The sequence below is a fragment of the Emydura macquarii genome, unplaced genomic scaffold, assembly GCF_026122565.2.
Source record: "Emydura macquarii macquarii isolate MOO-44397 ecotype Brisbane River unplaced genomic scaffold, CSIRO-AGI_Emac_v2 contig_1043, whole genome shotgun sequence".
NCBI lineage: Eukaryota > Metazoa > Chordata > Testudines > Chelidae > Emydura > Emydura macquarii.
Window position 1 is genome coordinate 668222 of NW_027131180.1, and position 27390 is coordinate 695611.

The 27390-nt window shown below is 40.2% G+C and overlaps 1 protein-coding gene across 6 annotated transcripts in view; it reads right to left on the minus strand.

Moving 5' to 3' along the window:
• Positions 1-27390, minus strand: part of MAP7D2 (MAP7 domain containing 2) — a 142285-nt gene that overhangs the window by 2462 nt on the left and 112433 nt on the right. For all 6 annotated transcript variants that reach the window (XM_067545003.1, XM_067545004.1, XM_067545002.1 and 3 more), the window contains 8 exons: positions 19160-19395; positions 18000-18126; positions 15301-15505; positions 14683-14787; positions 8123-8176; positions 4595-4673; positions 3705-3891; positions 1511-1790 (listed from right to left, as the gene is read on the minus strand). In XM_067545003.1, the coding sequence (XP_067401104.1) occupies positions 1541-1790; positions 3705-3891; positions 4595-4673; positions 8123-8176; positions 14683-14787; positions 15301-15505; positions 18000-18126; positions 19160-19395 (1243 nt within the window). In that variant the 3' untranslated portion in view covers positions 1511-1540. The remainder of the gene's footprint in view (positions 1-1510; positions 1791-3704; positions 3892-4594; positions 4674-8122; positions 8177-14682; positions 14788-15300; positions 15506-17999; positions 18127-19159; positions 19396-27390) is intronic.

The window sequence follows — 27390 nt, forward strand, 5'->3', positions numbered from 1 at the left end:
TATTATAGGAAAGCATACTAGTGTGACTCATCTTTCCAACAGCCAAACAAGCTTACCCCTTCCTCCATGATACCTCCATACCTATTTATTATCTATACAGTGCCAAGAGTGTGCTAGGTGCTTTACAGACTAGTATAAAGACAAAATCCCTGCCCCAGGAAAGTTGTAATCTAAGTAGTCACTGAAAGGAAATTGTAGGAAGATGAATGGGCAAAGTCAAAGAGCAAGGTGAGCAAGCACTGAGGATGAGAAATATCTTGTGAATTCCACACTTTTCAGATTAACTTTATGTGCAGTTTGTTTTGCTTTGTTATCTTTTTACATCTTTTCCTTTCAAATTTTTGTACTTTGTATTGAGGATTCTCATTCATCTGACTAGTTAACAATTAAACTGCAGAGAGCTCTACAGTAAATAGGTCTTTTGGAATAGGTTGTGTCTTGAGATCTTGAAGGCAGAGAGGGTGGATGCATGACAAAATGGTAAGGACAGAGGCTCCAAGCATAGAATCGGAGACTATATGAAAAGAAGCACAGAGCAGAGGGATCAAGAAGAGATGATGAAATGAAAGGTGAGCAGAAAGGTAGGAGGGAGTGAAGTTGTGCAGGTCTTTGAAGGACAGGAAAAGTAGTTTGAATTTTACACAGGTGGCTAACAAGTTACCCTTAAGCCTAGGAAAACACTTGTTTCTCCCAAGACGTTCAACACTTGGAGATTAACCAGTATTCCAAGGATTCACAAGGTTTTTCTCATGTCACTTTATCTCAAAAGATTGAGCAGAAGTTGTTCAGAGAAGGGCAACTAAGATGTCTAAATATGTGATTGGGGAATTCTATCCTAGATTTCAGGAAGACTAGGCTTATTTCATTTGAAAGGAAAAGGGTAAATAGTCTGATAGGGGTATATCAAACAATAAAATGTAGAGAATGCCAAACATTTACTCCTATTTACCCTTTCCCATAATACAAGAATAAGAGGAAATTGGAAGAGAATTTAAAACTGATCACAGTAAATGCTTTTTATGTAACATTTAATTAACCTTCAAACTATTGCCTGCAGGGTATTGAGGTAAAATGCTCAGTACATTTCAGAAAAGGATTAGAATATTGTTTTAAAAGAAGAGGAAGAATAGCACCTGCAGGTATACTAGTTAGGATAAAGATACAAGCACCATCACTTCTCAGACTTTAAGGCTTAAGCTTTTAAGTAACTGGGGTCTGGAGAGTTCTGCTTTGTTATACAGTAGGAGCATTCCTGGGATTATACTTTGGTCTGAGGGACACTGTTCAGCACAGACCGCACTCTAAAACAAGATTCAGAACTAAAGTGGACCGTTCATCTTTTCCACTATGCCAATTCTTACATTCCTAATTAGTCTACTCATTAGAAGATGACATCAAATTTAAATGTCCAGCAACATATGCTGCTCGCACTACTGGATTATCCTAAAATTTGTGCTCTCTTCACTCCCAATAACTTGCCATTTCTTACATGTTCATCAAAATATTGTACCTTCATCTGTACCATAGAGTAGTGTGGTCGTCAACAGATGGAGTTAAGTGTATTCTCCTGTCCAGGACTGTTAAAACCATCAATCAAATTTTTGTTACAGTCATCCATGCTAATGTTTTCACTGGATATCTTGGAGTAAGTGGCCTGCCCTGTGAAATCCAAGAGATCCTCGAGAGCCCTGGCATTACTTGTTCCATTTTGGTCCAAAGAAACACTGGGAATGAGTTCATTCATGGGTGAAAATTCTGGGATAGATATAAGTTCTTCTTTTGAAACAGGACTGTATGAAAGACAGAAATAAAAAAGCAGTATAAAAGTCTTGTAAGCTCTTACAATTGCTTAAATAATACCCAAGTGAACTTAGCATTCATGAAAAGGTTCATGACAGCCCTGAAAGCTGTATTATTTATTCTCAGAAGAGGTACAACATGTCTCAGCACTACTTACTCAACTCATACACAGACAGGCCACCTTGTAGAGAGAAGAAAATAATTCTGTCTCCATACTCCTTCCATGTTGGCCCTGATGGTGGCTGTGTGGCATGGACACAGTCCACTAGGAACACTAGATTGAGATTACAAACTCATTTCAGAGAGGCTGGATTCAAACTGGTGACCCAGAGGTTAAAGGCTGAATATTCTACAACCTGAGGCATCAGGTTCCCTATATTTACTATTTTTAATTGCATTTTACAAACTCTGGGCCTGATTCTGCAAAGGTTTACAACATATGTAACTTTATGAACAGCAAGTAGTCCCATTGTCTTCAATGCATAAAGTTCACAGTGTGTAAAGATAAGCTTGTGGATAAATCTTTGCAGGATTGTGGCCTAACTTTGTTAATTTTGCACAACACAGATTTCAAAGATATATTCAGTCATGTGAAAATTGTGAAACCATGTGAAATTTAAAAAGCTAACTTTTATAGCGCAAATTAAATGCAGACTATGGGTGAAATTATATGCTGCTGCAAATTAATACAGCTCCAGGGACTTCAGTGGAATTGCACCAATTTACACTAGCATAGAATTTGGCCCCATATGATTGTGCACTGAAGATCTAGGTCTAGATCCATGATTTATGTCAGCTTTGACTGACAATTCACAAATGGCATAACTGAGTGTATTATGGTGCCATCAAGAAAGAAAATATGTTATTTCTGATAGTTGGGATTATAACATTAATGAGGAATGAACATTTAAGTATATCTGCACAGCTATGTTATCTATACCAAACAATATGATATACAGATGTCTACAATCTTTCTTTTATTTCCTCCTGTTTCTCTAACAAATAGTCAAGACGACATGAGGGCATTTCAAATACAGCTTTAACAAAAGATATTTCTTATTAAAATCTTGGGATAATCTTCATACATAATATATAACATGGAAAAAAGTGAAAATTACATAAACCTAACATTGTAATAAATGGATCCTTTGCTTAATAATTGAAGTAATTAGAGTTGGATCAGGGCTTAATGTGACCCATTGATTAACCCATTGACTACATTAATGCAATATTAAATATGAGATTTTACTAAAATCAAGGAATTCAGAACTATAGTTCCAAGCAATCTTAAAATATCAATTCCCTTGTTGCATACACTATGTAAGAGTCTTTCACTCAAGATCTCATAATGCTTGTTTACTTGCTTACTTTGTATTGTTTACTTATTGCCAAATATTTGTTTAATTAACATGAACTAAAAGACTCCAGATTAAAATAATTGAAAATGTGAATGCTGAAGTTCTAACCTGCGACATTATTTGTAGGACACAGTGACTTATATGCCATGGGTTTCTAGTTCTGGTACAAAATAAAATCTGATAATATTTGCATACCCATTTTCACAGCAATACAGCAGGTGAACTCCACAGACAATCCTAAAGATTTGGGGGCACATTTGTGTGCACTTGGCAAGTGAGAATTGTGGAAAAGTTTAATTGTTTTTGCAGGATATGAGAATGAGATAAGAGATGGTGCTTATTCTTTGATCTGAAGGTACATTTACTTCTTGAGAGCAGAGTACAGACTACAGATGAGAACATATAAAGACTAGTTACACAGGACTCCATATTTTGGGTTGGGCCGTGCCGAGGAATATACAAGTTAACAAATAAAATGAGAGAACTGCATATGTTTTGGTTTTCTCAATAGTTACTTAAAAATTGTGTGTTTCATGTAATGTGTACCTCACATCCATAGACTGAACCTCATCTGTTGAATCATCCATGCTGTTAGATTTCCCGTCAATGGCGTCCAGCTGAATAAGCCCCGTAACTGACTTAAGCCCATTAGAAAATACATCTTGAGGAAGTGTTTCAGCAGCAGCACATCCTAACCCTTTACTTTCCTGGCAGGCTGTCAGTCCATTGATTTCTATAAAAGAACCTCATTAGGAAATAGCAGGGTTCATATTTAAACATATTTAGACTTTAGCAGGGTTCATATTTAAAAATCACAAAATTCTTTGAGTCACAGAAATTAGAGATGAAAGTGACCCATCATATTATCTTGTCAGTCATCCTGCTACTGGAGGACAATTTTAAAACGAAACAAGACAATATATTATCTTTTACAACATGCATGGAGAAGCCCTAAGGAAGAGGAAAAAATAGAGGAAAGTCACACTTCACTATTTATACATTTTTCATTTATCATTCTTTAAAATATATATGCTGTTATCAAACCAAATGAAATGCAAAAGGAACTGTATTTTAAAACAATGTTTAAAAAGCATGTCAAGTGTGGCTATGGGGGAGGATATTCCTAGAGAACCTACAAAATAGCTATGTAGACTACAATGAACAAACAGAAATCTGTAGGCTAGAATAACTTTTATATAAAGGCTATCTGGGACATGCTGTGGACTAGAATATTACCCATCAGGATAGTGGTCTCCTGCTTCTACATAAATGGTAAACCAAAGAGGTTCTATTTTCTTATGTTAAACATATTTACACATAAATGTATTTGTTTCCTTTCTGAATGAAAATACAGCATCTGAAGAACTATTTAAGTTTATGGATAATTGTTTTCAAGTCATCAACACTGAAAATTGGTCAAAATGAAGGGCTTTTACCTGTTTGACTGAGAACAAGGGTTTCTGGTTGCTTTTCCACATTCAAAGTTGATGGTATCTCCAGTTTTGGCTGTTCCTTCTGTAACCAATAACGTTTTAACTGCATTAGTTGCAAGATTTTAAGATTCAGAGAAATGATGGGACACAGAACCTTTAAAAAATTCTGCTGGTTAATATATAATTGTTTCTAGAATGATTTTTCTCAATTATATTTAAGCACATAAAAAAGCAAAAACTACATAGCAGAGGATTTTTATCTTTAGGCTGCATCTATCATAGAAGCATTCCCCTACCTTGCCAGAGCAGTTACACTGAGAGTACATGTGGCCTTGTGAAACTATCCTTAAATTCCCCTTTAGGATGCAGAGGCACAAGGTGTGCAATGAAGACATAAGGAGAAGAGCAGAGGCTCAAGTTGGTTATGGTGGGGAGAGTGGACAGGCTAGGACGGTGCCAGAAGGGGGCTGGAAAGTTGACAGAGATGGATGGAGAAATCTTGCATGGCTCGGGGAATGGGGATTGAAGAAAGATAAGATGCAAGGGATGTAGTTTAAATTAGGTCACAATTTTTAACAACTCATCTGGGAAATACCAGGAAATGATTGTATGGTGCAGGTCATTATTTCCTTAATAATTCCCACCTATTTGGGAGGGCTGCCAACAGTCCTTTGGCTCCAGCCCATTGCTGGAACCTCACTGCCATTCTCTCATATGAAGGTTAAGAAGGGGTGGGGAAAGGAGGTTGTCTCCCTGCTGTACCAGATGTTAGAAACCCCAATTCTCCACGTCCCCAAGAGATGCCCTTCCCACACTTCCACCTCTAGTTCATCAGGAAACTTGATCCCCCATGGAACAAGTAACTCCACTGGACACCTACTAAGCTGCGACAACTTGAACCTTTCCTCCTGACCTGCCCCACCAGGTCCCTGAGTTGCTGTGAGAAAAGCAACAACCCCCCCCACCCCCATCTCAGCCACTCCGGCAGCAAGAGAAATTTCTTCCTTGTTCCCAAAAAAGCAACTGGTGTAATGCCCACAGAAGAAAATAAAACCCAGTCCTACTCTGATCCATGGGTGGGAGCTGTTGTTCCATGAAATGAAAAATAAATACTCTTGTGACACAGAGGCTCACTATTCTGTGTCAGCAACTCTTCTCAGGCCTGACATACTAACTACACCTAACTTATTGTTGTCATGATATATTCCCAAAAGGTGGAATGTAATATCACTGGAAAACTAAATAACCCACTGATTATTAATATTATTGCATGATGTATGAATGGGGTGTGTACAAAGAGTTATGGATAGGTGCTAGAATTTTGTTCTCAAAAATGTGTTTGGCAAGAAATGCATAAGCAAAGTTTTCTGTCAACAAAGGAATGTGCATTTGTTTGTCTGACCCATCTGGTCGTCAGGCAGAGACAATGAAGGCATATTCACATAAATGATAAACAAAGCCATCAACTTTGCTGTGGGGGAGATAGCCCTTTTAAGTTTGAACCTCAAATGATAAGAAACTGAAATCAACTGATTGTACACAATATTACTGTATTATAAAAATGTATAAAGTAAGGTCTTTTCTGAAAGCTGATGACACACTGGTGATTAATATCATTGTGAAATGTATGTTTTAACACTATATGAGAAAATATGGATTCTTAAAGATATTATGCTTTAAAGTCTGTGACGAAAAACAGTGAGAAACAGGTTTCTCCCAGACAGGAGGGAAGTCAGCTATCTATCTGTCTCCGATGAAATTAAGTGAGGGGTGAACAAAAACAATGGAAGCACCATTTACATACGAATCAGCAGGGGGATGGAAAGTCCACAGGAAGGGAAGGACAGCATGAGGTCATCCTGGGTCTGAGGACAAAAGAGTGAGTTTGGGAAGATAATATAAGGTGAGAGAAGTAGCCATCTTGGCATCCATCAGTAGACAGAAACAAGGGGCCAGAGCTCTTGCAAGGTGACAAAGATGGGTCCTTTAACTAAGGGGGCTGAAATCTCTAAGAACTGAATATAAGTGAAAAACCTGCTTAGGCAAAGATCTTTCACCTAGGAAGACAAGCGAAACCAGCATCTTGTACTTCTGTGGAAGGTCCTGACTAAGAGACAGTCAGCCATGGTTGGAAAGAAAAAGATTGGTAAGAAATCCACTTCAACCCAAGGCTATAGCTTGTTGAGTTAAGCCTTAGCCATTAGAAAGTGTATTTTTACTTTTGTTTGTCTGTAACTCTTTCTATCTTTATTCCTTCTACTTGGTATCACTTAACCTATGTCCTTTGTTAACACACTTGTTTTTATTTTTACAAAAAAACAACTCAGAGCTATGCTTGAAGGGAAGGGTGTATTTACCCCAGTTAAAGTAAAAAGCTGTAATCTGCTTGTGTGTCTTTAAAGGTGCAAACAAACTGTGATTTCTCTGAGTATTCCAGAAGAGGGACGGACACTTCAGGTCAGATGGTTCTGGGAAAATTCGGGACTAAAGTATGTTGGGGTCACTTGGCTAGCAGTAACCAAGGCTGGTAGAGACCAGTGTGTGGCTGTGGTGAAACAAGAAGGCAGCTGGAGTTGGAGTTGCTGAACCAAAGCTGTTTAATACACAGACACCTGCACAGTTGCAGGCTGGCTGGGAGCAACCAGAGAGGGAGCTGAAGCAGCAGAGCATTTAAGGCACACAGGGTTATGGAGCAGGTGGTGACACAACCCCTTACTGGTCAGAATTGCATTACAAAACTTGACAACCCTCCTTCCTCCCCAAGACATCCATGGATTGGAGGCCCACCTGTGACACTTCCAGTCCACCCCTGGCTCAAATGAGGTCCCCCTTTTCCCTCCACAACCCAAAGAATGGGAACCCTTAAAAGAGTCACACCCCCCATTTATTCCCTCTGATCAGACAAAGCCTCCCCTCATATGCCTAATGTCTGGTGCCTTTTAGAGAAACGTGGAGGGGATAGGGGATTTTTCTGTTTTTGTCTTTTTAAAGAAAACTAGCACCTCCTAAGCCAAATAAAGAAACAGCATCCCTAAAGTAAAGTTCTTTTATGAAGTAAAAGTTTGAAGTGAGAGTCAAATATTTTACTTCTTCCACTATGTGCTGGTGCATCATCAGGCACCACGGCTCTGCTGTTAATCCCATCCCTTGATCAGAATTAATATGGAGGAGCAGGAAGAGCTCTGAGACTGATTAATTGATATTCATCAAAGGGGAGGAGGTGCACTGCATAGGCAAAGATCACAATGACACCAGTTCTCAGCACTACTTTTAAGGAGTAGTTCTGAACAATATATATGGCTCACCCTCTCCACTGCCTAGGAGAGTAGTATTGATCTTATGGTAGTGCCACAACTAATTCTAAACTCTAAAATGTATCTGAAGAATGAGAATAGAGTATTTCCAGGCAAAGCATTTGTTCTGCAAGACACAATCCTATAGTGTTTTCCCCCCTCCCTGCCACCATCCCACACAGGATATATTCTGGGAGCAGGGGTAGAGTGCATGGGGAAGGGGGACTCTGTTCCATACCTTTACTTCTGGTGTTTCACTCTTTCTTGTTCTCTTCATTATTTCATCTATTCTCTAGAAAACAACATAAATCAATCACATCAGAATGTTACAAGGCAGACATGCTATATAGCTGGGTTAGAGGGCTCATAGGATTGGTAATGGGCAACGGGGAAGGTTGATTTAACTCTAGTGTCATGAATTTCTCTCTGCCTCTGCCCGCACTAGAAAGGAAGGAGACAGAGGTTATGCCCACACTGCAGTGGCACAGGAGCCAGCAAACAGAGCTGAAAACAGGGGAGCTTGGGGAGGGAGTGTGTGTTGTTCTGGTATTGTTGGGGAGCTTGTTGAGGGTTGTTTTGGTGGGTTGTTTTTGTGTCTCTCACTGACAGGAAGTAGGGGGAAAGGCTATGACAAATACAGAGGCGGTAGTTGTAGTCACTCAAGCAGTGGAAGAGAGCCTGGAGGTGGTACCTCAAAAGAGCTTTGTTTATATGAAGTGTCACCTCATAGAGCTGATGGAAGAGAAGATTCAAGGGTCGGAGATGCAGGTGGAAACTCTGGTTGAGTTTAGAAGGGGGCTCGAGCAGATGATGGAGCAAAGGAATGAGGAGGCTGAAGGGAAAAACCCAGATCTGCACATGGAAGCAGGACCAACAAACTCTCAGGAGAGAATACTGGGAGAAAATAATGAGGAAAGTGGTTAGTGGAAGCATGTGACTGCGAGAACCCTCGCAGTGGAAAAGACGGGCTAGTGAAGGAGAAATAGAGCTCAGAAACAGGTTTGCGGAGTTGGAAAATGAAGAGGGGACACAGCGCGTGGTTACTGAAGGTCGGAGGGAAAGGAAGAAGAGAAAGCAGCTAGTCCTATACAAAGAGTGGATGAGCCAATGGAGATACCACCAAATAAGAGCCCCAGGAGGATACAGGAACAGTTGCAGAGGATTGCAATGGAGAATAGTAGACGAGATGACTTGCAGCCAGAAAAAACAGGGGACAGGCTGGGGAATCGCACTGCCACCAGGAAAAGGCAGATCTATGTGATTGAGGACTACCTGCTAGAAGAATAGACAGGCCTGTAAAGATAACTGATCCGGAGACCTGAAGGGTGTGCTGTCTGTCAGGTGCTAAGACATGGGATGTGTACCTGAGGCTGAAGAGAGTCCTAATGGAAGTGGGAAAGAATCCACTGACTCTCTTTCATGTGGGTACAAACGATATAGCTAGATTCTCGCTGGAATGTATCAAAGGAGACTATGCCAGGCTGGGGAAGACTCTTAAGGAAAGCGAGGCTCAGGTGATCTTCAGTGGGATTCTGCCTGTCCCTAGAGAAGGACAACAAAGGCGTGATAAGATTATGATGATCAACAGATGGCTCAGGCAGTGGTGCTATATATAAGAAGGGTTTTGGGATGTATGGTCACTGGGAGGCATTCATGGACAGAGGACTGTTCTCTTGGGATGGACTTCACCTGAGTAGGGAGGGAAATGCATTTCTAGGATGGAGCCTGGCACAACTGATTAAGAGAGCTTTAAATTAGGGAGTTGGGGAGATAGTTGGGGGAGGCCCAGCTAATCTCCATGCCTGATTTTAGCATTGAGAGGGAGGAAAATGAAGTAAGAAAGGACAAAGCAGTGGGAAGTACAATGGACATTAAGAGGAAGGATAGTGTAGATACCAGTCTAATAGGCAATATTGGGAGTAGAATGACTGTGCCAAAAAGAGGTAAGGAACGTGAGCGAAGTCAAACAGCAAAAATTAAGATGTCTGTATACCAATGGGAGGAGCCTGGGTAACAAAATGGAGGAACTAGAGCTACTGGTAGAGGAAGTGAAACCAGATATTATAGGGATAACTGAAACATGGTGGAATAGTAGTCACAACTGGTGTACGGGTATTGAAGGGTATGTGCTGTTTAGGAAAGACAGATATAAAGGCGAAGATGGCAGAGTAGCATTGTATATCAATGATGAGGTAGACTGTAAAGAAATCAGAAGTGATGGAATTGATAAGACAGAATCTGTTTGGGTAAAAATCACACTGGAGAAGAAAACTACTAGAGTTCCCCCTGGGATAGTGCTTGGTATGTGCTACAGACCACCAGGATCTGATTTGGACATGGATAGGTACCTCTTTAAGACTTTTAATGAAGTAAATAGTACTGGGAACTGTGTGATTATGGGAGACTAGCTTTCCAGATATAGACCAGAGGACAAGTGCTAGTAATAATAATAGGGTCCAGATTTTCCTGCATGTGATAGCTGACAGATTCCTTCACCAAATAGTTACTGAACCAAGAAGAGGGGATGCCATTTTAGATTTGGTATTGGTAGGTAGTGAGGACCTCATTAAAGAACTGGTTGTAGGGGACAACCTTGGTTTGAGTGACCATGAGCTAATTCAGTTCAAACTAAATGGAAGGATAAACAAGAATGGATCTGTGACTAGGGTCTTTGACTTCAAAAGGAGTAACTTAAAAAAATTAAGGGAATTAGTTGGGGAGTTGGACTGGACTGAAGAACTCATGGATCTAAAGGTGGAGGAGGCTTGGAACTACTTCAAGTCAAAGTTGCAGGAACTATCTGAAGCCTGCAAGGAAGGGAAAAAAATTCATAGGCAAGAGTTGTAGATCAAGCTGGATGAGAAAGCATCTCAGACAGGTGATTAAGAGAAAGCAGAAAGCCTACAAGGAATGGAAAATGGGAGGGATCAGCAAGGAAAGGTACCTCCTGAAGGTCAGAACATGTAGAGATAAACTGAGAAAGGCCAAAAGCCAAGTAGAATTGGACCTTGCAAAGGGAATTAAAACCAACAGTAAAAGATTCTATAGCCATATAAATAGGAAGAAAACAAAGAAAGAAGAGGTAGGACTGCTAAACACTGAGGATGGGATGGAGGTTAAGGATAATCTAGGCATGGCCAAATATCTAAGCAAATACTTTGTCTCCTTTTTTAATGAGGCTAATGATGAACTTGGGGATAGTGGTAGGGTGGCAAATGGGAATGAGGATATGGAAGTAGAAATTACCACATCCGAGGCAGAAGCCAAAGTCGAACAGTTTAATGGGACTAAATCGAGGGGGGGCTGGATAATCTCCATCCAAGGATATTAAAGGAACTGGCACATGAAATTGCAAGCCCATTAGCAAGGATTTTTAATAAATCTGTAAACTTAGGGGCTGTACTGTATGACTGGAGAATTGCTAACATAGAAACATAAGAAAGGGGGAAAATGTGATCCAGGTAACTATAGGCCTGTTAGTTTGACCTCAGTAGTATGGGAAGTCTTGGAAACATTTTTGAAAGAGAAAGTAGTTAAGGACATCAAGGTTAATGGTAACTGGGATAAAATACAACATAGCTTTACAAAATGTAGATCGTGCCAGACCAACCTGATCTCCTTTTTTGAGAAGATAACAGATTTTTTAGACAAAGGGAATGCCGTGGATCTAATTTACCTAGATTTCAGTAAGGCATTTGATATGGTTCCACATGGGGAATTATTAGTTAAATTGGAAAAGATGGGATTAATACGAAAATTGAAAGGTGGATAAAGAACTGGTTAAAGGGGAGACTACAACGGGTCATATTGAAAGGTGAACTGTCAGGCTTGAGGGAGGTTACTAGTGTAGTTCCTCAGGGTTCGGTCTTGGGACCAATCTTATTTAACCTTTTTATTATTGAGCTTGGCACAAAAAGTGGGAATGTGCTAATAAAGTTTGTGGATGACACAAAGTTGGGAGGTATTGCCTATATAGAGAAGGATCAGGATATCATACAGGAAGATGTGGATGACCTTGTAAACAGGAGTAATAGAAATAGGATGAAATTTAATAGTGGAAAGTGCAAGGTCATGCATTTAGGGACTAATAACAATTTCTATTATAAACTGGGGATGCATCAATTAGAAGTGACAAAGGAGGAGAAGGACCTGAGCATATTGGTTGATCACAGGACGACTATGAGCTGCCAATGTGATGTGGCCGTGAAAAAAGCTATCAGACGAGGAATTTCCAGTAGAGCTGTTAGTACCGTTATACATGTCGCTGGTGAGACCTCATCTGGAATACTGTGTGCAGTTCTGGTCCCCCATGTTTAAGAAAGATGAATTCAAACTGGAACAGGTGCAGAGAAGGGCTACTAGGATGATCTGCGGAATGGAAAACCTGCCTTACAAAAGGAGACTCAAAGAGGTTGGCTTGTTTAGCCTAACCAAAAGAAGGTTGAGGGGAGATATGATTGCTCTCTATAAATACATCAGAGGGATAAATACCAGGGAGGGAGAGGAATTATTTAAGTTCAACGCCAATGTGGACACAAGAACAAATGGATATAAACTGGCCATCAGGAAGTTTAGACTTGAAATTAGATGCAGGTTTCTAACCATCAGAGAAGTGAAGTTCTGCAATAGCCTTCCAAGGGGAGCAGTGGGGGCAAAAAACCTAGCTGGCTTCAAAACTGAGCTTGATAAATTTATGGAGAGGATGGTATAATGGGACAGCCTAGTTTGGCAACTGACTGATCTTTGACTACTGGTGGTAGATATGCCCATGGCCTGTGAAGGGATGTTAGATGAGGTGGGTTCTGAGTTATTAGAGAGAATTCTTTCTTGGGTGTCTGGCTGGTGAATCTTGCCCACATGCTCTGGGTTTAACTGATCACCATATCTGGGGTCAGGAAGGAATTTCCCCCCAGGGCAGATTGGCAAAGGCTCTGGGGGATTTTTGCCTTTCTCTGTGGCAAGGGGCATGGCTCACTTGCTGGTGGATTCTCTGTACCTTGAAGCCTTTAAAGCCATGATTTCAGGACTTCAACAACTCAGTCATAGGTTAAGGGTCTATTACAGGAGTGGGTGGGCGAGGTTCTGTGGCCTGCGCTGTGCAGGAGTCAGACTAGATGATCATATGGGTCCCTTCTGACCTTAGAATCTATGAGTCTATGCAATAAAAGACCCACAATGTAGACATGGCTAGCCTGGGTCAGCTGAATTGGATTTACAGGGCTAAAAATGGCAGTGTAGTGTTCGATCTCAGGCAGAAGCTCAGGCTCTAAAACCCCACGATAGGGGGAAGGGAAGGTATTAGAGCCTGAGCTCCAGCCCGAATGCCTACACTGCAATTTTTAACCTTGCAGCCCAAGCCCTGCAAGCCCACATCAATTAACCCGGGCTCTGAGACTTTTTTATTGCCGTGTAGATGTACCCAGAGAAGAAGAGGAGAAACGTGGAAAGAGGAAGAGGGGAAGAAGAGAAGGGAGCTCTCTTTGCAGTCACAATTCCAACAAACTGAATTTCTCACCAGGTGCAAATCAGTAGGTAAAAAAATAAATAAAAAGGTTTGTGATTTGGGCAGCCCCCTCTGCCCAACTCCTGAATGAAAGGTTTGTCAGCTGAACACTAATTACTCAAGTCTCCAACTACTGCTCCTTCAGACCACAAAGTCAGCAGTAGTCCTCTAGTATTGCAATCCATTTGCTATTTAAAATGAAACAGACACTTTTATACAGTTGTACCAATTTAGCTTACTTTTGGGGGCAAAATAAAACATGCAGCATTACTTCTGCCAGAAATTTTTCAGATACAGCTGTAAAATCCTTCTTTTCTGCTTGTTAATTCATCAAATGCTTTGTGTTTTTGCCCAGAGTGTTATTTACTTAAGGTAAATTCTTTTAGATTTAAGGATATCACTTCTAGTTTTTGTGTTCTCATATATAAGTGGTTGACCCTACTAGAGTTAAACCCTTCCACCCTCCAAGGCAAATAATTTGAAATGAAACTTGAAGAAAATACACAAAAGGGAAGGCTTTTACAGCAACTTCCCAGGCATCTCTTAATTAAACTAAGGACAAAAATTTCTACAAATCTGGGGAAAATTCCTGTCCAGACACCCATAGGCATGCAGTGTGACTATGTACTACATGGATGCTTTATAGGGTATGGGTATGGAGTTGCATACAACTGCCAGTCATTTTCCTACATGAGGGAAGCAGCTGTAGTACTGGCTATAGAGTGGCTCTGCTGTTGCTCTTCCATCCCCTCAGAGGTAAACTGAGGTGGGAAGAGAATGCTTTTTCCAACTGGTTAACATACTATTTTTTCTGCAGAGTACAAATCCATTTTCTCAATTAAAATACTGTACATTTTTTAATGTAAACACACCCATGTTATTTTTTTAACATTCTGTCACTTATCAGTTTGAGTGGTAACCACCACTCTGCTTGTATGCTATACCCTTTGTCTTGTCTATTTAAATTGTAAGCTCTTCAGGGTACGGACTGTCCAATACTGTGTTTGTACAGTGCCTTGCTCAATAGGGCCCCATTCTCAGTGGGCCCCCTAGGCACTGACATAATACATATGAATAAAAACAACAACTAATAAGTTTGTTACAAACACTGAGGTACATGTTTCCCTGGATTGAAAACTAAGATAACATGGATTAGGTTTGAAAAATCCCCAACAACCTTGAACTCTGCCTATTCAATTGAATGTTTGTTTTGAATAGTTTCAGGCATTTTTCTGGATTTATGCATTTAAAATAACAAAGGTACTGATTCTTGTAAATTGGAGATGAACACTTACTTTCTTTCTCTCCAGTCTTTCTTGCTCAATCTGCTGCATGATTTGTTCCCTTTCCAGACGCAAGTGTTCAGCTGCCTCTCGGACCTTTGCTTCAGCTTCTTCTCTCTAGTTAAAATATGTAAGTTAAGGTAGATCTGCTATTTATTTTAGACAGATTGCCAGATTCTATAAACCTTGTGTAGCCTGTCAGGTATGTATTATTGGCATAACTCCAGAAGCAGGCATCTTACAAAAGAGAGAGTTTTCAGTTTTATTAGACTGCATATCCCTTTTTAAAATGGATCATTGAAAGAATTTCTAGATTTTATTTGATCTTCACTGGAGTGTGCCTCTGCTTTCAACTTTATCTAAGAAGTAATGGACTTCAAGTTATTAAGTGTTCTTCAATAACTTTTCCACACCAGGGGTCGTGTTTTTTTGTTTTTTTAAATAACATTCATTAAATAAAAATGGGGCCCCGATTTTCTGAAATGCTGAGCACACAAAGTTTCCAGTGATTCAGCTGGAGTTGCTATTTTCAGAATATCTGAAAATCAGCTCCATTGCTTGTAGGCAGTTTGTAATTTAGATTTCTGCTCCTTTAACAGGAGTTCTTGCAAGAAGTATCTTGTACTGTACCTGTTTTTCAAGCTTGGCTTGCTGTTCTTTTTCTTGCTTTTCCTTTAGCATTTGTTCCTCCTCAGCTCTCCTTCTGACATCCTCTTCTGCTTTTTTCCTAGCCTCTTCCTCTTCACGCCTTCTTTCCTCCTCTTTCTTACGAGCTGCTTCTTCTAGGCGAATTCTTTCTTCTTCTGCCTTTCTTTTCAGCTCCTCTCTTTCTAGTCTTCAAAATCATAGCAGCATATTTAAAAATGCAGCACATCTTGCACCTTGTTTAACACAGAACTCAAAGGTGTACAGAGTGTATGCGCTGTAGGTATAGAATGTAATTTGGCACGGAATGTGTGTGTCTACATATATTTTTATGGAATGGGCTCTGACACAATGGAAGCATTGGTCACAACTCTGTAATTCAAGTTGCAACCAAGTTTTCACTCTATGGCCTGGTCTACATGGCTGCCTGGTGGTCCACAGGAGATACGCAAGCTATGTAATGTAGCTTGTGTATCTTCTGTCGACTTACTTACGTTGCCGTACCATGGCATTGTTACTGTGCTGCATCAGTGGGAAATGCCCTCCGGTTGACCCAACCTTACTACTTCCGGGATCAATTGAGTGGGTCTCCACAACCCGCTCAATCGATCCCACTGCACTGATCCCCAGGGAGCCGGCAGCGTAGACATACCCTAAGCCTTATTTTCACCCCATCTTATGTTTTGCAGGAGTAACAGTCCCCTTTGAACACTGATGTGACTAAAATAGGACAGAACAAGAAATGTCTGCTGTAATTTCAACTATAGTATGTAGAGCTAACATTTTTCAAGCTCTGGGTAGTTAAAAAGGACCCTTTTCCCCACTTTTGCCTTATGACAACCTCACCTCACCCTAGTCCACCTGAGGAATGCAGTTATTTTTGAACATGCAAATGGCCTCCCTTAGTGAAAATAGTGATAGATAGCAAAGAAGAAAGGGAGAGTGCATACCTGAAAATGTCTCCTCCATAAACTTTCTAAGCTGTGTGTTTGTTGTGTGTGGGTCTGACAGATTCCATTTTGGGATCAGGAAAGAATTATTCCCATTGGGCCAACTGAGGCCCAGTGGTTCTTTTCATCCACCTCACAGCATCGTGGAGGCACAGTTAGATTAAAAGAAATAGGGCTTTAAAATTTAGTATTAGGAATTTATAGGAAAGGTTAGTTTGTCCCAACTTGGCGAAAGGCTTAAAAGAGCTTCCTGAAGTAAGAGAGACCTGGGATTTTGCTGGTGGCCCTTGTCTCTCTGGGAAAAGGAGAGACCTGAAATCTTTGCAGACCAAACCTTTGGTATTGTCTAAACCCTGCAGGGAGCAGAGGGTGAAAGATTCAGAAGTGGGCTGTGTTCTAGGGGTAGGCGGAGGAGGGTCTCTCCCCAGTTATTGATTATATGATGAGAGACCTGCAACCCCGCAGTTAAATGCCAGGGAGGTGGGACACATATAATGCCCTTCCCCAGTGTTAAGTTACTGTAATAAAATTGTAGCTTGCTGCTTAAATCCAACCTGTCTCGGTCTTAATTCACTTGTGTGTCCTGACCAATTCATGCATGCATATCCAGAAATAATAATACAGGGCACCAAGAGCGAATGGGATCAGGAATACAGAGACCCATGTCTATTAGCTCCACAGAGCACTTGGAGGTAGGGGTAAACCCCCAATTCTATTGAATTGCTTAAAGTTTCGTACTTTTACAAGTAAACTGGCTTAAAAAAAAAATCAGCCAAGTTTAGCGCTTCAGCACTTCAAATTTTACATGTATAAAGCTTGACGCGTTTAACAGGCGAGATTGCATGCTACTTTCCATTTGTAAGCATAAAACCTTAAAAAGGTCACTAGAGTTGGGAGCTAACCCTTCTATCCAGTGCTAAGCCTCTCATGGTCCTTGGGCTGCATGGCTGTCCTGGGAGCTCTCTCCCCCCTGTGCAATTTTAGCCAGGCGGCCTAGGGACCCCAGGATGCATAAAAGTTCAGTAAGGAAGTAGGAGCAGTCTGCATGGCAGTTGATTTATAAGTAAATAAATCAGTTCAGGCTAGAATGAGCTGGGAGAACTGCAGTCTCTTCATATTCACCCAGCCACAGGGGGGAAACGAGGTGAGGGAAAGGATCTAGTATTGCACCGTGATATTTGACATTGACACCTTCTATCTACTGTGGAAGAGCAATGACAGTAGGGTGACCAGACGTCCTGATAGTAGAGCCTTTGTCTTATATAGGACCCTACTTCCCCTGTCCCAGTTTTTCACACTTGCTATCTGGTTACCCTAAACGACAAGCTCTGAACTAAATTCCATTCAGTCCTCCAGGGCCAGAAGAACAGACACTTTAGATGTGCTGTATGGTGTAAAGTGGGGAAAGAGTGAGGCGTCTCAGGCATCCTACAGGGATAAAACCACAAGTTTCTATTGCCCTCGATGTAAAAAGACTTCAGTCATTAGTTATTTAAGTCGAATTTCTAAAAAGTGAGGGCCTAAGTTTAGGCTCCTGAGTAGCTGGCCTGATTTTAAAAAATTCTGAGCTCCCAGCAGCTCCCATAATAGATAAGCTCTTTGGTACATGAATTCTCACTCTCACTACATGTTCATACAGTACTTTTACAATGGGCCACTGACCTCACTTCGGCTTCTAGGTGCTAATGAAATAGTACAATTATCATTATTTTTTTTTTAAATGGACAGAAGTACCTCTCACGCTCTTCTCTCTCCTGTCTCTCCTGTTCTTCTTGTTCTTTTTGCAGACGAGCTTGTCGTCTTTTCTCTGCCAGAATTTTTGTAGCTTCTTCTGCGTCAGTAGTTCCTGCTGTGAGCTTCCCTGGTGGAGCATTGTGGTTAGAATATTAAATCAGGAAATGAAAAAAGCAGAAGAATACAAACATTATATATATATAAAGTATTCAATAACCATGTTATCTTTTCCCTGTAGCCTACTATTTCCCATCCCCCTATATCCGCCTTATAAGTACTTTTCTATCTCCCTCATGCACTGCAAACTCCTTAGGGAGGGTCTTTATTTTGTATATGTCTATAAAGTGCCAGGCACTGTAGAGCAGCTGACACACCTATAGAAATAAGATTAATATAAAAAATAACTTCACTGGGTGGTAAAGTATTTTTTATCATAACTGCTGTAGAGATTTAGCTGCATTTTTGAAAGAAAGAAAGAAAAGTAGAAAATATTTTCAAGTGGCAACCTACTGTCTAGCTAAATGGACCCTGATCCTGTGAAGACAGAGCCCAGTATTTTGAGGAAAGTACCAGACAGAATGAAGTTAAATTTTGAAAACCTGACTTAAGTGTAAAGAGTGTTCAAGGAACTCATATTTCTAAGGACTGTTTACTTCAAATGACTAGTGCAGTTGAGGCCGAAGCCTCTTGTTAGCATGAAAAACAGAAATGGAAAAAATAAGGGATTTTTTAAATCGAGCATTTTGATATGAAGAGGATAGTAAAGAGTTTTAATCCCAAATGGCCAAGATTTAAAAATAAAAGCCTATGACTAGGCTCCTAAATCCATACCTAGGCATCTAAATAAGTGACCTAATTTTCAAAACCATGAAACCTTGTGCTTCCATTGATGAAAATGACTAACTTCAGCCTCCTATTTTTGAAAATCTTGGTTCATGAGATGCTTTGATGGGAATCCTCAGTTTGGCCACCTCATGCTGCATTTTTATAATTAAGAGTTTATCCATGTTACCATAATGGAAATTACATAAACTAGGGATTTCAATAGCTACAGCACGCTGCAGATTTACAAGTAGCTTTAGAAAAAGAAAAGCATGCCCTTGTTTAAAAGCAACATGTACCTGCATTGGCTTTAGGTATATCCTTGCAGCAAAACCCACCTTCACTGCTTTCAGTCTTTCCTGCAGAAGGCACATGTTTCTCAGCAACTGCTTTTCCCACCACCTCCTCAGTGAGAGACAGCTGGGGTTTGTGGCTAGTGGTGTTCTCTTTCTCCTTGTCTGCTTTCTTTTTAGGAGATTCCTGATTGAGATTAGAGATGACTCGGTGCTTCACAGGAGAAGCGGGATATTGTTTAGCATTTTTAGGAGACTGTAGATAAGTCTTTGTAACTGTCCTGTAGGGATGGGAGGGGGGAGGGAGGGAAAGAGAAGAGTCACACACACCATAAATTATACGTGATTTAGTATGAAATTCCATCTTAACAAATATTTGCTTGTAGGCTTTGACACAGTATCTCAGACTGTCCAGGAAATGAAATGCTAGTGATAAGGCGTATGTGTGTGTGTGTGTGTGTGTGTGTGTGTGTGTATATTATACAAAAGAAGAAGAGTATGTAACTTACTGGCTTGAGTTTATTATATATACATACCTACACCCCCTCACTCTTCCCCATCCCCATCACTACCTTTTAGGAGATGGCATGTCAGACTGGCTTATGCGATTATCAGCTTCTCTATTGAACCAGTGGAGTTCCTCTTTTAGATCAACTAGTAGAGGCCTGTGTTTTTTAAGCCAAATACATTATTTTCTTTTGTCCGTCTGTCCATCCAGAGCATTAAGTCACCTGTTGCCATAGCATTTAAATGTTGATGCCACATGCACATTGTTAAGACAACTATGAGGTCTGCATAAATGTGTCAACTTCCATGGTGTAGCTAGAGAAGCGGTATTGCAGGGACTTTGCCCTATAGGCTGAAGTAACAGAATCCTTCCCTAGCACAGGGGCCTTTGTTACAAATACACTGGAACTGTTTGAATACAAGTAGCCAGATCAGGTACTATAGGACTCTGTGAATATTCAAGTTTGCTTGCACAAAGTTCTGATTTACAGGACTGAATACATACCCAGTGCACAGTAGGAAAGTCACATGCTATCATAGGCTAGCCAAAATATTGACTTTTCCTCAATTGCAATTTCACATCAAATCTGGGTAATTGCCCATATATAACCTGAGTGCACCTAATGGGTCCACCTTAGTGCTTATAAAGCCAGAAGACTATACATTTCCAGAAAGTTCAAGAGCAAAAGTTTTGACTAAAGCTAATATGATTAGAACATCTGCCTCATCAAGCATTGTATCTTTTCAATAGTCTCTTATTTTTAAAAAGTAATTGTACATCAAGGTAAAGCAAGATCACTTATAGGTAAGGTAAGCCAGGCTTGATCCAGATCTCTCTGAAAGAAGCACTATTATCTCATTAAATGCTTTAATCAGCGTCATACCTATAATAAACAGGACACTGAAAACTTAGGTGTTGGAACTTTTGTTGTTGTACTGTGTAAACAGTGACAATGATGCTGATAATGCATTTTAGGTAACAGCGAGCTATAGATCCAGGGACAGCATAAAAAGCACGCCTTGGCGAGTGTTAGGGTAATAAGCTATCTCCTTTAAAATATCCATTTTTATGTTTCCTTATAATGGATAAGAGGAAATATGATCAGTTATATATATATATATATATATAGCATCAATAATGTGCTAGGTGCTTTAAATACTTCTAAAGTTGACCAAAAAATCCTCTGCAATTCTCTGCCACAGAATATTGATGCAAACAGTTTATCATCTTTCAAAAGTGAATTATCTGAACTCAATATATATCTATATTAAGAGAGCATTACATGTAGTCTTAACTTTGCACCCTCATGGATATGCAATTATGATAAAATTTTAATTACATCATCACATTTTCCACATAACATAATATAACATTTCTTGCATCATAGTATAATATTTTTTATAGCTTTATACACATTCAGGCAGACACCATGCACGGAAAATTTCAATAAGCTATGAATGACTGAAAGTAAATGGGTTAAATGGAAACCTTTATGCAAATGTCTGTGCAGCTTGATGTGACCAGCAGACACTACTATAAGAATAGGATCTTTTGAATTGCACTAGCCAAGATAGACGTTTTAGAGGCTATCATCTCCAGGTCATAATATGAACACCAGGAAAAGTTTCTTTCACTCACATTGTATTGCACAATTAGTTGCCCTATTGTCATCTAAAACAGGCCACTCTCAGACCCAAGTTAGCTAGTCTGGAGCTGTGCAATCTAGGGGAGGAGAGGAGCTGGAGGGAGACTAGGGAGTGTTGAGGCAATAACAGCAGTGTGGAGACAAACAGCCATTATGCCAATGCCCCTTGTGTGTCTCAGATTCCCTAAAACCCATGGATTTGGGGATGGACAGCCCTGAGCCCCCAAGGAAAGGATCAGAAAGAACCTGTTCTCACTGAGTTTCTATTCCCCTGCATGGATTACTCATATTTAAGGGAGTACTAGATTTAAGAATACAAAGGTTTTTTTGAGAGAGGCAATACTGATGTGTGGAAATAACTCGATTAACTAGTTAAAGCTCTGGGAAGATCACTATAATGCAGTTTTGGAATACCACGCCTCCCCCTCCTATACAAATTACAGATATTGCAAAGTCATCTTGAACATAAAGAATTCAAAAGACATCACTAGGTTAGACTAGCTTTTCAATCTGAGGAGGGACAGTATTTCTGTATCTTCTCAACTAGTGCCTTAGTACATATGAATAATTTTCTGAGGCTTATAGCATGGCATCTCCTCTAGTCTGTCTATAGACTTATGTTGCTGTGTCCCATGCGTTTGGGGAAGGAGGGAGTGAGAAAGAGATTCAAGAAGAAACTTATCGTTCCCTCCTTTCCTACATACTCCTGGAGATAGAAGGCCTGAAGGCTTGGGGCAGATTCTCTGGGGACTAGAGGAAATGTGGAGCCTGAGCAGACACTGCCTCTTCATGCATATCCACTGCTAAGCTTTGGGGCACCGTCTCCTTTTCTTGGCGCAGGCGAGCCTGGGTGCATTAGCTTGTGCATTTCCCTCTCAGTTCTATAGATTTAACTAGTCAAGGAAGGATTGTCTTATTGAAAGATTTGGCAAGTCGATAGAATGTTACAAAGAGTAAAGTCCTTTGCAACCTTTGCTTTACTTTAGAAGTAAATGATCAAACATCTTTGAAAACTCTACTAAGTATTTAGATAACACTCTATTAATTTTTGCCTGACAACCATTATTACACTTTTCCTTATCAATTCCCTAAATACAAAGCAAATTTGAAATTAGGCAATTTTACCTGCAAGGCTCTCTATTGGATTATTATTGTATATTTACAATTACTATATTTAGAAAATGCATCTGAAATATTTGAGGAACTTACAGTTAACCAAAAGTAATCCTCCCCCCCCCCATAAGTAGCAGCAATGAAAAGATTTGCTGTGTCATCTTTTTTCTTCCATTCTGTCCTTATTACCTATTTATTATGAAGCCAGACTATTCAGCCTTGCAAAATCTGGAACTACTGCATATAAACAGAATGAAATGACTGGAAGTTTCTAAGTACTATGGTTCTGTTCATACAAATTTGCATTTAAAACCCTGAGCCCAAATGACTTCCCCTCCTAGACTCTCCTTTTTCTACTGTTAATAATTGTACTCTCTTTCCCACATTCTCTCATATTGCAATCTTGGAGTCATGTGACTCCTATCTTTTCTCCCTCCACATATAGCCTGATAATTAGTCCTGCAATTTGATTTTAATGATCTCTCTAAAATAAACGGTTCCTCTTCATTCCAATTTAAAAGACTGTTAGTAAACTAAGTAATCTTTCAGTAATGACAAAAAAAACCCAGGCCTGAACAAGGTCATCTACCTCTTTGACTACTGCAACCTCGTCTTCATGGCATTCTGCTCCAATCTAGTCAAATGTTGAAAATTTCATGTGTTTTGCTACTTTGGCAGAGTCATATGCCTTCTGGAATTCCTCCACTGGCTTTCCTTCAACTTCCACTTTCTAACTTCTGATTCCAAACCTTTAAGGTCTTGTACAACCCTGTTCCTGCCTATCATTCAAATCTTTCCTTCAAACACACCTTCCGTGAGGTGTTTCAGAATAGCACACAACAGGAATTTAATTATTTTAAGAATATATCTACACTAAGAAAATAAATCATATTTAGAGACATGTTAGCTAACTCCTTGTAAACCTGGACTTTGACACAGCTTTAAAAGTTTGTTTGCTGGTCTTGGTTGACCCCAGCGGGACCTTTTGGTTGACTACAGTCAGCTAACATGTTTTTCAACTTTGTCTATTCTAAGTGCAAAGTCCTTGTTTAAAACCAGGTTATCTAACATGTTTTCAGACAGACATTCTCCCAAGGTAACATTTACAAAAGCACTTAAGTGACTTACGTATCTATGTTCTATTTTCAGAAGTAATGTAGGCACTTCGGAGCCTAATTTTCATGGAAAGTCACTTTTCAAAATGGGACTTAGGTTCCTTTAAAAGATTTTCCCCGGGTTTAGATAGAGATGAATAAGGGGGGAAATTGTGTATCTAAACAACTTATTTCACAGTCCACTCTCCAAGCAAAGCCTATTGACAGAACTTTCCCCTTTTTGTTTTTTGCTGTGTTTTGCTCACTCCCCTCCACTCTTTGCATCCAAATTTCATCTGAGTTACAACATAAAAAACTACTTGGGGAAATTATCTTGTTTTATTCACATGTAAAATATCATGCACACCTATGGCACCAAATAAAAAATACAAATAAATTAAGTTATCGGCTACATAAAGAAACACTTTCAGCTTTCATATGTGTGTATGTTCAATGTTAAAGCTAAATCTACCCACATATTTTCTATTTAATAAAATAAAATTTGTAAATAAAAACTGATCCCTCAGCCGATACTCTTCCTGCGCACAGAGGATATTACTTGCCAATCAGATTTCATTCCCCTTCTTCCTCAATTTCTTTGCTCAACTTTTCCATTTCACAACACATTTCTGGCAAATCTCTGTTTTAGTTGTTGAGATAGGAGAAGAAACAGTCCCATAACGAAGGTTAAGTCATCAACTTTTAGTATTACCACAGCAGTAATTATATTCTGATTAAGGGATGACGACAGGTTTATATTGGAGAGCTTGGTTGGGAAGGAGTATAGTAACAAGCAATTAAATCTCTTGATCTAATTTGAGGAATATGACAGAAGAACTGCACATCACACCACACTGGAGTCAAAATGTGAGTTAAAATGGTTGCCTGAATAATAAATCTCTCTACATTTCATTTTTTTGGCTTTTTGGTGGGATGAAAAATGAATGGTAGTTTACTTCTTTTGATATTTGCTCAAAGCCAGAAATAAGACCTTTAATAACTGTAAAAATGACAATACTGCACAATGACAGAGTAACAACTCTTAAACAAAATTTATATCGGCAATAAGAATCTGTATTCTGAAATTTTCACAACCCATAGTAGCTGCCAGTCAAAAATATTAAAAAGGAACACTGCTTTGATTTGATGGTTTTCTCTTTGCATTTAAGTGCACTATAAATTGACACCTCTAGCATTCCTCTATTCCAAGATACCAGTAGGGGTCATTATTTGAAGCAAGTTTCTCCTCCTGTTTTTTCTCTTTACTGAAAGGCTGAACCCAAATGTGTGATAGAAAATAGGACCATTAGAAAAAAACATATAAATGTATTATATATAAATGTGCAAAGGAATCTTTGGTGTGATACAGACACTTTCTTTCTTGGTGGTTTGGTTGTGTTTTGTTAAACTAAAACAGGAAATGCAATCCTGGAAGGAAGATGGAAGCTTAGAGAACTCTATGCCTCATGGGATCACACTGAGTGAGACAAGAAAATTATACAGAAAAGGAGTTTTTCAATGATAAAAAAAAAAAACCCACCATGAAGAATTGGTAACACATTAAGTTACCTAAAAGTAAATATATGAAGCAGGGACAGCTATGGAGGAGGCATTCTCCTCCCACCTACAGCATGGAATTTTTTTGATAGGCTAATTAACACACCCACCTTTGCTCCCTGTGCTGACAAACCTTCCTTTGGTGGTGTTCTGTGGTGTTCAGCGGATGGGGAGCCACTGGCAGCATGGCTCTTGCAGATGTTGTACTGACAAGGCATCAGAAAAATCGGAGCAAGGGCAAACACCAGTGAGGGGGCACAAGCTCTCCACAGGTTCTAAGGATTCTCTGCCACTACTGAGGGGGAAAGGCAACCCCTGCATGGCAGAAGAATGTGTAGGAAACTCCACAGGAGAAGTTCTGAGTTTATTTTAGCTGAAGCAAGGACAGGTAAGATACCTGTTCTGCAACTGAAGAGCCACAAGGCTTCAAAATACACAAGAACAACAATAACCAAAAAATCTAGATCTCTCAATGTGTGCCAGTCAGAGGTCACATTCAATTTTATCCAAAGGGAGCAGAAAAGAGAACCAACCATGTGTTGCTTTAAAAGCCAGGTTCACAATAGCTCATGAATTGGAAGACCAAGCTGTGGATCAGGAGGCTGACATTAAATCAGAAATCAACAGCTCAGACATCCTGTTTGTTCCACATCCACTTTATTTCAAACCCAAGAGACTGCCATACTTTCAGGTTTTTATTTTTGAAAGGATGCTGTCCGACATACTATTCTTTACCTTTAACATGTCTGCTTTTTACGTTCCATAATTTCTGATATTTTCTTAAAAGCCTGGAAGCAATTTCCCCCCTACAGCTTGTCCTTTTCCACCAGCCGGAGTTTGGTTTATTTCTCCCATTCATTACTAACAGTGCATAAACCAATACAGTTTTGCCTGACCTTACTACTTTGTCTGAATATCTTCATCACTGACATCAACACAGCGCAAACTGGCATGTCTCAAAACGAGTGCCTTCTGTTAGCTGGTGTAGTGAGGGGGCATGGCCTCCTTCTGAGGCAGACAGGGAGACACCTGCCCCCACCCCTTGGTGGGCAGAGCCAGGGTGTCCACACCTGCCCCACCAGAAGCAGAGGGGCGGGGCAGGAAGGGGAAATATAAAGGGCAGGCCCTCTCGCTCAGTTGGGAGGAAGCTATTGGAGGAGGACATCTCCCCCACTGCCGGGGCTTGACCCCAGGCCGCCTCGGTTGCCAAGAAGCTGCCACTAGCCATTTCCCCTGGGGAGACTGACAACTCCAAACCTCAGGTACCCCCATTGAAAACCTAAGTCCTAGACCGCTTGGTGTTCAGCCCTTTACCTGGGCCCCTAGACTGTGTTTGGTGCTTACCTCTGCGCCGCCCAAAGGCCCAGGCCCACAGACTGCTTGGTGGGCCCGCACTGCCTGATGGCCTGGGAACCAGAGAGAGGTAATTCCCTGCTTTGAGCCTGCCTGCAAAGGTGTGAAAGCATGGGGATGAGGCCTCCCTCACAGACTGACAAGGAGGAATGGCCCCGCACTCCTACAGCTAGTTATCTCTGAAGTAAGTAAACAGATCCAACATTTAATATGTAGCTTTACTTTATTTCACTCTTTCCCTAAATCAAGACAATGGTGGGAAAATCAAGATAGCACACTGAATGGATTAAAAACTGGCAACTGATTGATCTAAAATGTAACTTAACAGGCAATTAATCATTGTACAAAGGTATTTCTAGGGGAGTCTTGTAGGGATCTTTTCAAAACTTTTAAAAAAGTGATTTCAGTATCATTCCACATTCAATTATGGCTGCGATCCTGCAATTTGATCCATGAAGATAGAACCCATGAGCCCATATGAAATCCCTCTGGCTTCAAGGGCACCTTGCATAGATGTAAGGGTCCACCGATATGGATCAAATTGCAGAATTGGGCCTTAGTAAGCATGACTGGCAGCAAAAGTCTAAATTGTCTAAATAGCAACAGAAATCAGACAATATTGGTAAATGAACACAGATGAGACCAGGAAGATGACCCAAGGAGAACCTTCATCAGGTTCACTTTTTCATTTTTTTTTTTTTTAAATACACTGTACATCAAGTATCCTAAAGGAAACAATATGTTACAAAGTATGAAGATTTGCAGATGCATAAACAGATTGAAGGCTGTCAGTTTCCAGGAGGACTATGGCTGGGCCCAAAAGTTAGAAGAAAAAAAAAAAACGGTTACTTACTTTCATAATTGTTGTTCTTCAAGATGTGTTGCTCATGTCCATTCCCACTGGTGCATGCACTCCGTATGCACAGTCGTCGGAAGGTTTTTCCCCTAGCAGTACCAGTTGGGTCAGTGCAGGCACCCCCTAGAGTGGCGCCTTCAAAACATTGTT